At 38.3% G+C, this 12803-nt stretch overlaps 1 protein-coding gene across 1 annotated transcript; it reads left to right on the top strand.

Annotated features, from left to right (window-relative positions):
* Nucleotides 1–220: 220 nt before the first annotated feature.
* LOC135587442 (rho GTPase-activating protein 5-like) lies at nucleotides 221–4913 on the top strand. Its single transcript, XM_065078856.1, has 5 exons — nucleotides 221–851; nucleotides 2206–2326; nucleotides 2415–2534; nucleotides 3858–4088; nucleotides 4180–4913. The coding sequence occupies exons 1-5, from the start codon at nucleotides 385–387 to the stop codon at nucleotides 4771–4773; spliced, it is 1533 nt and encodes a 510-aa protein (XP_064934928.1). The 5' UTR covers nucleotides 221–384; the 3' UTR covers nucleotides 4774–4913.
* The last annotated feature ends 7890 nt before the right edge of the window (nucleotides 4914–12803 follow it).

The following is a 12803-nucleotide window of genomic DNA, read 5'->3' on the forward strand; positions in this document are numbered from 1 at the left end:
ACTCCTTAGGGGAGTCCGGAGACGTGTGGGGTCGGCCTCTCGTGCTAACGAGCTGATCGCCGTCGATGTGGATCCGTCCTTGTCTATCTTCTCTCCTCTTCTCTCCCTCTCCACTGCAAAGCGGAAAAAAAGAAAGAGAAAAAAAGATTCCAGAAAAAGAGAAGAGCGAATCAATTTGGAAGGAGTGAGTATAAAGATAAAAGTCGCCATCAAGTCACCACACTCCCCCCACTTCACCACCACCACCGCCAGCACCGCTCCCACTCCCACCAACATCACCATTCTGATTCCTTCCCAACCCCATCCACCATCCTTTCTTATACCGGTAAGTTGACTCTATTTTAGCCCTATTACTAAGTCCACCATCCTCTCTGCTCCGCCGCCATGGCCGGCTTCCAGCTCCACCTTGGCGCCTTCCACTCCTCGCCGCCCTCGCAGCAGCACTCCTCCTCCGAAGAAGAAGAAGACGAGGAAGAAGAGGATGAAGAAGAAGAAGAAGAAGAGGAGGAGGAGGAGGAGGAGGAGATGGAGGAGGGGTGCCCGATCTCTTCGCCGCTAATCGTGCCCGGATCGGATGGGGAAGAGGGGGAGGGGAAGGAGAACCGTCATCAGCATCATCCCTTCTCGATAATGGCGGTGCTGGTGGCGGCGCTGAGGAAGTCGCTGGTGATGTGTAGCGTCGGATCCGGGGAGGACGGGGCGTGCCGCCGCACCTCCCCCGCTTCCATGGAGATCGGGTGGCCCTCCGACGTGCGGCACGTGGCGCACGTCACCTTCGATCGGTTCGACGGCTTTCTCGGGCTGCCCGTCGAGTTGGAGCCCGAGGTTCCCGGCGGGGTTCCCAGCGCCAGGTCTGTCTTTTCTTTTCTTTTTTTCCTGGATTCGTTCCTTGTTGGGCGAATTTCCAAAACAAATTTCTGAAGTTTCAGCATTTTTTAAATAACGCCTCAAGTTTGAAAAATTTCGGGGAACGGATTTTTTTCAAACCTCGCGGCCAGCAACGACGGTGAGGGTTAGGAGGCGAGCGAGGGCCGGCGGGCGGGGCGGAGGGGAGCCGTCGGTGGAGCGGAGGCGCGGCCAGGGTAGGATAGGAACTTTTCAAAATGACGAGGGTAAAAAAATCATCTTTTGATGCGATCAAAGATGCTCTGCCAGAATTTTTCAAACTTCAAAGAGTACTATGCGAAAAATTCTGAAACTTATGGGTTTTTTTTCTGGGAATTCGCCCTTCTTTGTTTTGGGATTTTAAGGGTTCTTCTTTAGTAATTATGATGTGGGTAGTGTACTTAGCAATCATAGAATGATCTTTACAAACAGTTCTGGTAACTTTTTTTTGCTTCTTTTATGGTACCTAATTTCGTTGGGTTTTGGTCAAAAAGAACTCAAGACTTACAATAGGGCTGCTCCAGAACTATCATCTTTGTTCATCAATGCATCAGCCTATTTCTGACTTTTACCATGTAGGAGAAGAATTTAGGCCTTTCCTTTATCTTGCTGTATGAATCGATTTATTTGGGCCATTCTTGGTTGACCTACTGATAAATGAACACCACTGGCCATATTGCCCATTTCTGAAATTATCTACAATCCCTACATAAAACCATGGGAGTAAGCCCTGTTTGGAATGGGGGATTTATGGGACATCCCTCCAAATCGCAGATTTCACCCAAACATCCTCTTGTACCACCTGAAGCTGGGAAACTCAAGAATTATGGTCAGATGCCTAAACTATGGGGCCTCTTGGAACTTGAAAGTCCCATGCATAAGGACTTTCAAATATTTTAAGATTAGTATAACATATGCATTAAACCCCCCTGCTAGACACAAATAAAGGTAGTCAAGCACATAAATGGTTACTTCTGTTGGAACATTTGGAACTTCAACCAAATAGGACCTTATATGGTACACACTCTGAAAAGTCAAACAAGTTTGGAAGCAATTTCAGAAGTGTGAACAAAGCACACATGTATTTTTTCAAATCTCTCCCACTATACATAGAGATAGAAAGTTGTAGGATGTCTTCGTATTTAAGTGACCAGGTGACATCGATTATCACAAGCCAATCCATAAACTGTCATTTCCATAATGCAAGTATATTTGGAGTTTCTGTTGAATTTATGCATATCTTTTATTTAATTCTAGCTGTACAAGTTTCAATTCTTATAATCTAATAAGTGGTCTCACAAGAGGTTCTGTTTTCTTCAGTGCAAGCGTGTTCGGAGTTTCTGCTGAATCTATGCAATGCTCTTATGATAAAAGAGGGAACAGCGTGCCTACTATTCTGCTCTCTATGCAACGGCACTTGTATTTACAAGGAGGTCTACAGGTCTTGCTCATTCTTGTAGAATTTTGACAATTATTGTGATATATTTTTCAGTTGGATAATGACCTAGTCCTTCCTTTTCCACATGAAGGTGGAAGGCATATTTAGAATTAATGCTGAAAATAGCCAAGAAGTGTTTGTTAGAGACCATCTGAACAGAGGAATCGTACCACATGGAATTGATTTGCATTGTCTTGCGGGACTGATAAAGGTATTATCAACATCCAACCCTATGTATCTATCTATTGTTAAAGTTATTTGTGATTAATTAAGCTATATTCAGTTTGTTAAGCAGCTTCTTTACTCAGCATTATTTATTTCCGGGACATGAAGATATTCTAGGCCATTCAAGATCACATATCTCCCAAAATGGTTTTCATACCTTTCTCTGTAAAATAACCTTTGTTCCTTTTGAACTACTCTTATTGTTACAAATAAATTGTGCCAATGATCACATGTCAAGTCCCCATGAATCTACAAATTGCTTTAGTATTGGTTCCATTTAACCCTTGGTGATGGGATGGAACATTTATTTCCAAGCCTCGCAATCAGAGAACATGTTTTAGCCATTGATCAGAAGATCTCAATGGTCAAGTTAATAGTATTCTAATGATCATGTCAGATAAACAGGTCTTTGGTCCATGGTATTGGCTGAACGGCCACCCAATCTCAGGGGTTCGGTGAATTCCCAATCTCCAATCTCTGATAAGTACCGGATGAACACTCAGCCAGTTCAGCATTGATTCTTTTTTCTAGAAGGTCAGAGGTAGAAAATTTCTTCTTAAATTTCAAAACTAAGTGCGCAAGGACAAAATGGTATGAACACATTTGCGAAATGTGTTTCTTTAGAATCTGGGTTTCTGCTTCAATGAACAGAACACAATAAACATAACTTTTGTCAAATATGCTCCATGTTTTCTGCGTCTAGGTGTACTTCAAAAATAAGTTCCCGCTTCTTTTCCCCATTTGTTAGTTCGATCAAATTCGATTTATATTAGTGTTGTTAAAAACACAATTAATGTGTTCCCATGTATCAAATTATAGAATGGTTGCTGGTGCTTGTGAATCTACAGTAGTTGTGAAATTACACATATCGGCTGATGTATGGAAGATAATAAGTTACAAGTTAGTATATTATAAGATGCAGATCATTTGAGTTCAATGCACAAAATGCCCTTAACTGAGTTATTTATTTCACAAAATTTTTAAACAACATGGGGCAGTTAACTAGTGTCATAGACTGCCTAAGTTATGTATTTTATGCTGCCATCCTAGACAAGCATTTAAATAGCAAGGTGTTTAATTTTGGGGCTAAATGTGTTGTTTGCATTTGATAGGTGTAGCTGGTAGCTTCCAGTATGCTAGTTCTGTACCAAAAAAATTAATAATAATTTCTCAAATACTGAAATTTTTGTCATTGGTTTCTTGTCGAAGGTCTTTCTTTAGCTGGTTTTTTTATTACATGGGGACATGGTGGCTCTTGAACAATGTACCTATTATTGGATGATTAGAAGCTTTAATTTTGCTGCTGCAGGCATGGTTTAGAGAACTACCCAGAGGAGTACTTGACTCACTGACACCCGATCAGGTGATGCACTGTAATAGTGAAGAAGAGTGCTCTGAACTTGTGAGGATGCTACCACCAACTGAAGCAGCATTGCTTGACTGGGCTCTTAATTTGATGGCAGATGTTGTGGAGCATGAACATTTGAATAAGATGAATGCTCGAAATATCGCAATGGTTTTTGCACCTAACATGACTCAGGTTACTAGAGAATTTTATAATTCTTAGCTATCTCGAAATCTTCCATGCATAATAAATTTCAATTAATTACCATTTCATGTCTATTTTTCAGATGGCTGATCCCTTAACTGCATTGATCCATGCGGTCCAAGTAATGAACTTCCTCAAGACACTGATCATAAAGACACTACGAGAAAGAGAAGTGGCAGCTTTTGCTGCCAGGGGACTCCACTCCTGCTCTGAGTCTCCAAGTGACAAGGATCAAGCGAAATCAACTAATCCTTCAGAAAGATACACTCTGCACACGAGTGAGAAAACTCCAAACTTGTATGCTCTTGACAAAGTTGCTATAGGCAAATTCTTGTTCAGTTCTGAGCAATCTCTGGGTAAAGATAAAGAGAGCTTTAATAGTGAGAAGAAAGGTGAAACTGATGAGGAGCGTGAGTTCATTTCCAGCAAAATTTCACCTCTTAGTTGTGATTTGGATGCTGTAGAAGACAAAGAAGTAGAAGGTGCAATGGATAGATCAGGTTTTAGGAAGGGCATGAGGAAGCTTTGCGGGCACCCCGTGTTTCAGTTAAGTAGCTTTACAAAGAAGACGGCAGAGCTTAACATTGTAAACTCACGCGGAGAAGGCTTGGGCATGATGTGCATTGCATGTCAAAGAGAACATGTACTATCCCGACTGACTGACGTAGCAGAGTAAGGGCAGGATAATGTTGATGTGGTAGCAAATGTATTGTATCACCATGGTTGGGTTGCGTAGGTAGGGTTTGCTATTGGTTTATACTGTTGTACTCTGGAAGATGCAATGAAAGTGGCCAAATTGATTGTTTGGATTCCAAATTCTGGAGATAGTACTCAGTTTTCATAGGCTTTTTATATGTCTATTCAAACATCAGAATTCGATATCGTTCAACTTTTTTCTTTTGACAAATGATAAGTGATGAAGATGAGATTTGATTTTAAGATCTTGCTATCAAACGGTCAGACACTTGGTCATAATCAGGCTGCACTCTCGTGTACTGAACGAAACGAGCATGAGTACTACTAATAACAGGCTTACGAGTTCACCACGGTTCAGTTTGCAGAAGACTTGCAGCTCGACGTAGTAGAGAGAGTCGTCTGAGAACAATAAAACACGCAGGAGAGGAACGAAGAAGGGAGATCTCAATGGAGCATGGCGTCACGGAGGAGGAAGGGAGACGACAGAATCCGTGTCCTTTCGGTAAGCTCTCCCACCTTTCCGACTCGGAGCAACCTTCGGCCCGTTCCTGTGGTCTACGATTGAAGCTCAATACGACCACTGGTAATGGCGACTTGGCTTAATCATTGCATAATAACGTGGGAAGACAAAAGATGAGAATCTTTAGACACGAATCATGAAGGCAATCAGGGATTTGAAAGCCTACCTGCAATTGTCGAAACCTTGTTTTTTATCGGTTGTCCGATGCTATTGACAACCAAGAAAATATCTGAGACGTCGGCTTGGCTTTTCTTAGCTGGTAGTATTATTAGGAAAGGATGCACTTAACGTCCCAAATTAGATTTTGTGTGTGAGAGACGCTAATGTTGATTATGATGTTTGCGTCCTGCACAAATGCCAAACTGTCGGTGCTCACAAAGCTACACAGTTATTACGATCATATAACGTTTTCCTGTGAATTGTTGGAAAGTAGGCATTCGTATTGGCCAGAGTTCATTCTATTGTTTGTGTTAAGACCAATTTCTATCAAATGAGTCCCGTGTTGGGCATATGGCCCATTAATTCAGCCAGAATGAGTCTTCATAACCCACACAGCTAATATTTTCTCTTTGAACTTACCTAAAAAAAAAAAAAAAGCTTGCGGTTACTATGGGTGTGACAGGGAGAAACCACAAGGATGATTGAGGTTAAAGAACAAGAAAAGAAAAAAAAAAAAGAAAAAAAAAGAAGAGGAGGGTAATATAAAGATCATTCTCAATTATCCGGATAGTTTTCTCGTCTTCAGATTTACAGTAAATTCTTATTATGATTACTTGAAGAGAGAATAAATATTATGTACAGTGATATAATCCTTGTATCCCTATTATTATTCTTTTGTAATTGTTATTTGGGTCTTGGGTAGGAGACTTCGAGATTTGTATGTTCATTATTTTTATAGTAGATTTGCTTATCTAGCTTATCTTGTGATTTTTTCCTTTCGCGTTCGAGGGGCCATCAATGTAAATCTTGGTGTTCTATATGATTTTGATTTCCATTTATTTTTTTTACTATATGTTATGGTCTGCTTGTATTTATTTATATATATGTTTTTTATCTCATTAACTAGTATTGGAGTAAATTTTGATGATATTTAATTTTTGTGTCCGAACATGGAGGCCGATAGTGTTTCCCGCAAGATTAGCTTGAACGTATACAATTGGATGATATGGAAACCAAAAATAAAAAATATCTTGTATTGCAAGGATTTGTATGAACTTTTGTAAGGGGATAGTACACATCCCACAATTATGATAAATAATGAGTGGAAGAAGTTAGACCAAGAAATGATCTAGTTTATACGATAGTGGCTCGATGACAATGTCTTTCACCATGTTTATATTGAAAGTTCTACACATTTTTTTTTGAAAGAAATTGGAATGTCTCTATGAGAGAAAAATAGTTGGTAACAAGACTTTCTTGATTATAAAAAACTTATGAACCTAAAATATAAAGAGAATGTTTCTGTTGAGTATTTGAATGAAATGCAGCGTATCACTAACTAATTATCCTCTATAAAAATATCTCTTGATGATAAGTTACAAGCATTGTTACTTCTTAATTTATTGTCAGAAAGTTGGGAGACACTAGTGGTTTCCCTCAGAAATTCTGCGCTAGATGATGTTATCATTATAAGCCTAGTAATAAGCAGTTTGTTGAATAAGGAATTTGGGAGAAATAATTCAACAACATCTTATATTGATTCACATGCACTTGTCTCAACAAATAGAGGAATGTTAAAGTTCAAGGATAGAAGCAGTTGAGACATGAGTAGAAGTAAGTCAAGATCAAGAAAAGATATTGTTTATTGTTATTGTAGTGAAAAAGGAATTATAAGAATTAATGCAAGCAACCTAAGAGAGCAAAAAAAAAAAGAGAAAAGAAGTGAAGCCTACATAATCAAAACAAAATAAAATACCACAACTATAGTGTAGAGTGGTGATTATTTGATTTTATGATATTTTTTCTCATGTGTGTCAGAATCTTGAGTGAGTGATTGACATAGGTGCTTCTTACTCTACTACAACACAAAGGGAGTTTTTTTGCTATTTACAGGTCTAAAATTTTTGGTACTGTTAAGATAGAAAATTATGACACAACAGACATCATTAGAATAGATGATATCTACATAAAGACTAATCTTGGCCGTAAGTTTATGATTAAATATGTGAGGCATGTGGTTAACTTATGGTTAAATTTAATTTCAGTTAGAAGGCTAGATGATAAAAACTTTGATAGTAGATTTCACAGAGGGCAATGAAAGCTCAGTAAAAATTCTTTTATTGTAGCTAGTAGGAAGAAATATTACACTTTGTATAGGTTGCAGACTAAAGCTTGTGATGAGTAATTGAATGTTATATAGAAAGACTTCAGAAAAGAGTTATGACATAGGCGATTGAAATACATGAGCGAAAAGGGACTGTAAGTTCTTTTCAAGAGAGAAGTCTTACCAGACCTCAAAGGTATACATCTGAACTCTTATATTGATTATTTGACTGGTAAACAACATAAAGTTTTATTTGCTAGTCCTATTTTATTTAGAAAAATATATGCTTTGGACTATGTCTATACAGATGTACGTGGTCCTTTGAGGATAAAAACTTATGGTAAATCTATTAATGTTCCTAGTATTAAGGTGCATTTTATTTTGTTACTTTTATAGATGACTTTTTTAGAAAAGTTTGAGCCTATGTTATGAAGATCAAAGATCATGTTATTAATGTTTTTAAAGAGTTTTATGCTAGAGTTAAAAGGGAGACAAAAAGATAATTAAAATGCATAAGATCATATAATGGTAGTGAGTACACAAGATTACTTGATGATTATTGTAGGTCACATGACATCCAATATAAGATGACAGATCCTAGTACATCTCAATATAATGCAATAACAAAGAAGATGAATCACACCAACATTGAAAAAAATCAGATATATGTTTTCATAGGCCAAGCTACACAAAAAAGTTTTGGGATGAGGCACTAGCCAAATAATGTATTTTTCTTGGCCACTCACATGATCAGTTTGGTTACAGGCTTTGAGATCTAGAAAAATAGAAAACGTCTAGAAGCAAAGATGTGATCTTCTTTAAGGATCAAACCCTTGAGGATTTGAAGAAGGAGGCACTAGTCAAGATTTATGCATAAGGATTATCAAAATATAGTCTAGTTACTCCTCTAGTACCTTAGGGTGATGAGGAAGATATGCAGGAAGATGATATAGAGATCGATGTTGATCTACTTATAGGACATGTTGAGCAGGAAGAAGATGAGGAGTAACATCTCATAGAACTTTAGTTGAGAAGATCATTTAGATAACATCAATCTTTCAGAATATATTCTATAGATGATTATGTGATGCTTACTAGTGTAGGTGAACCAAAGAGTTACTAGAAAACAATTGAAAGTGAGCAGAGAAAGAAGTTATTAGTTGCTACACAGAAAGAGATAGATGCTCTTCAAAAGAATCACATATATGATTTAGTGCAACTATCAAAGAAAATAAATGTCTTGAAGAACAAGTGAGTTTTCAGGTTGAAGACTTAATAACAATGTTCTCAACCAAAGTACAAAGCTAGATTGGTTGTTAAAGACTTTAGTCAAAAGAAATATATTGACTTTAAAGAGATTTTTTCTATCTATGTTGCTCTTGGTATTGCTACTAGCCTAGACTTTGAGATTGAGCAGTTGGATATAAAGATAACTTTCCTTCGTAGTGATTTGGAGGATAAAATTTATATAGAACAATAAAAAAGCTTCAAAGTCAAAAGTAAAGAAAATTTTATCCACAAGTTGAGAAAGAGCTTGTATGAGCTAAAACAAGCTTTAAGACAATGGTACAAAAAAATTAATTTATTTATGGTTAAAAATAAATATAAAAGAATGACTTCAGATTATTATGTGTACATCAAACTGTTTGGTGAGGATTTTATTATTTTATTATTTTTTATTAATGACATATTTATCCTTGAGAAAGATATATTTACAAGTGATAAAAATTGACAAATTGAAGAAGGAACTGAGTGAATCCTTTGCAATAAAGAACATAGAGTCAGTAAAGTAAATATTAGATGTGCATATTTCTCATTATAGAAAAAATAAGAATATTTAGTTATCACAGGAGAAATACATTGAGAATATATTAGATAGGTTCAGTATAAGAAATGTAAAGTCAATGGTTCTCCTCTTTCAGGTTACTTCAAGTTGTGCTTAGATTAGAGTTCATCAAGTGATGAGGAGAAGGAGATAATACAAAAGATTCCTTATATTTTAGCAGTCAAAAATTTGATAAACATGATGGTATGTATAAGGTCGGACATTGCATATGCAGTGAGTGCTGCTAGTAGATTTCTTACAAATCCAAGCAAAGAGCACTGGGCAGTAGTGAAGTGGATCTTTAGATATCTCAAAGGAAGCTCCAAAGTTTATTGAAGCCTTGGAGGTGAACCACTTGTGTTGACAGATTACACAAATGTAGATATGATAAAAGATATTGATACAAGGAAGTCTGCATTAGATTTTATACTCACTTTTACAAGAAGAGCTGTGTCATGATAATCTAGATTGCAAAGGTGTATTGCTTTCCATTATAGAGGCAAAATATGTTGATTGTTGCTATAGAGGTTTGCAAAAAAATATTATGGATAAAAAATTCTTATAAAAATTAGGGCTAAAACAAAAAAATTATGTAGTGCATTGCGATAGCCAAAGCGTCATCTATTTGTGTAAGAACCCAATTTTTCATTTCAAGTCAAAGCATATAGATGTCAGATACCACTAGATTCGAAATATATTTGAAGAGAAGCAGTTACAATTTCAGAAAAATCACACAAATGATAATAAGACAAATATATTGACAAAGACCCTACCAAAAGTAAGATAAGAGATGTGCTGACGATTGGTTGACATGACTTTACATTAACGAGTCATAGGACAGTTTCCTTTATGGGTTGAAGGGGGAGGTTGTTGGGCATATGTGCCATTAATTCAACCCTTGGTGGGCCTTAATAACTCATAGCCCACAACAACCATTTAATCATCTTTTTTTAACTTAGACAAGAATAAAAGAAAAGAGAGCTTGCAGCTACTATGAGCGTGGCTGGGAGAAATGCAGTAGCAACAGTTGAGATTAGAGAAATAAGAGAAGAAAAAAATGGAAGAGGATAAGAGCAACATAGAGGCCATTTCATTCTTTATTATCTGAGCAGTGTTCTTGCCTTAGGTTATATTATATTTACAATAGATTCTTGTTGTGATCACTCGAGAAAACTCTGGATATTATGCACGGTGACGTAATCATTGTATCCCTATTATTCTCTTATGATTGTTGCTCGAGTTTAGACAAGAGACTCTGAGATTTATATATTTATTAATTTTATAGTGAATTTATATTTTGGCTTGCACTATGATTTTTTCCCTTTGCGTTGGAGGGGTTTTCAACGTAAATTTTGGTATCTATGTGACTGTGATTTCTGTTTTTTTTTTTGCTGTGTGTTACAACATGCTCGTATTTGTTCGTGCATAAGTTTTTTTATCTCATCATCTTGATAAAGAATACACTATCATATATTTATCATTTGATACGTAATTGTCACACGGAGTCCTCGAGGGGAGAAAAAGATTCATGTCATCATCTACCCATCTGCCTATGTGGATAAGAGTCCAAAGTAAGTCTAAGGTAGATAATTTAGGGCTATCCCCTCTCTATTGTTCATGTGGACAAGAGACCAAGAGGGGATTAATTGAAGTGGTTAGAGATTGCTTTATCACATAATATTTTATAAAATATTTTTATTCATTTATGATCAAGTATAAAAGCTTTTATTCACTAGGTGCTTACTTCTTTTGTCTATTCACATTTGTACTCATATATCTCGAGTTACTAATTTAGACGTTGGATGGACAAGTTGAAAAATCTTCTCGACCTCAATCTTTATATAGATGGTACCTCGGGATAATTGTACATATACGGATTTGAATCACGTCGGATTAACCATGATATCAATGATATTTTTTCTCATCAAATCTAAACCCGACCACCTTATAGAGTCGGATAAGTTTGGTGTCTCATCATTTTAATTATAAAAAAGAAATTATTATTATATATATAATTATAATGTTACATTAAAATTGGTAAGGACAAATGAACTATCTTCGAGCATTTCGTAAAAACACCTATCGAGTAAAAGAAAAAAAAATTTGTGGTGACTAAAATGACAGAATCGAATGAGTCAGGTTTTATCGGATTCGGGCTAAATTTCAACTCCGGAACCCAAATGCACACTGGGTCTGACATATCCGGATCGCATCCCACAACTTAGATCCGCTTCAGGTGAGCATCAATCATGGAGCGCTGCTGTCACCAGTCGCAAGCTCCAATTCGAGATAGTGACCGCACGGCCCGAAACCGATTCAGCCTTATGCATCGAACCACAAGCCTAAAATAGATTCGGATTGAATCCATCGAATAGATTCTTATTCTGTTGGTTATTTCCCGTATCAGATACATATTGATCACTGTGATTAGGCTGTCATTTGTCAATCCTCGCCAAATAATCCTCATCGTCGTCATGATTAGAGCTTCCACTTGATAGAGTCAGCAGAGACGAATTAATCGTTTCATGATTTGGCATTTAGAAAATGAAAAGAGAGAGCTCAGAGAGCCCACTTCGGAGTTTTATTTTATTTTTCTTTTTGGGAAAGCAATACATTCCAATTCCGAGTCAGTGGTTCATAATTGCATACGTCAGTTTGGAATCCAAAGGGAGCCATGACCGCTGACATATTAAGACATCCATATATCAGAACCCCCCCCCACCAATTCCTCCTCCACCGGAACCCGCCCTTCCCTTCCGATGATACCTCTGCCGGCCCCTCCCCCGCTGCCGCCTCCTTGAACTGTTGTTTTCCGCCGCCTCCGCCGTTTCCTGACTCCCAAGTCCTCCACCTCCGCCTCCGCCTCCGCCTCCCCCGCCCCCGCCGCAAGCAGGATGACGACGAAGACGCGCCCCTTCTCCGCGAGCGAACTGGCGCATGAGGCCAAACGCGAGGCCGCCCCGAGCGTGGAGCGAAGGTCCTGGGCAGCCATCGGCGCCAACTGCTGCCTTCTCCTCGTCGGCGTCGGCGGCGGCGCGCTGTTGGCATGGTGGGCTCTCTCCTTCCACCACTCCAACCAGCAGCTGTGGATGGTCCCCGTCGGCCTGGTCCTGCTGGGCACGCCCATCTTCGCGTGGCTCTCCGTCTTCGTCTCCGGCGTCGGCCGGAGCCTCGAGCTACTGTGGGCTAAACCCACGGCGCCGCCACCTCCGGATCTCGATGGAGAGAGATGATCGAGAAGAAACAGCGCAACCAACCGACCACTCCTTGGGTGTGTTTTCTGCAACATGTAATTCGTCTTTTCTGGTTTCCATCTCCAAGAGATAGCAGGAAAACTACAGAGATACATATTTCTTTGGTAATTATTTTGATGTTGTCTTCCTCCTCATCGTAATTACGAGT

The sequence above is a fragment of the Musa acuminata genome, chromosome BXJ1-8, assembly GCF_036884655.1.
Source record: "Musa acuminata AAA Group cultivar baxijiao chromosome BXJ1-8, Cavendish_Baxijiao_AAA, whole genome shotgun sequence".
NCBI lineage: Eukaryota > Viridiplantae > Streptophyta > Magnoliopsida > Zingiberales > Musaceae > Musa > Musa acuminata.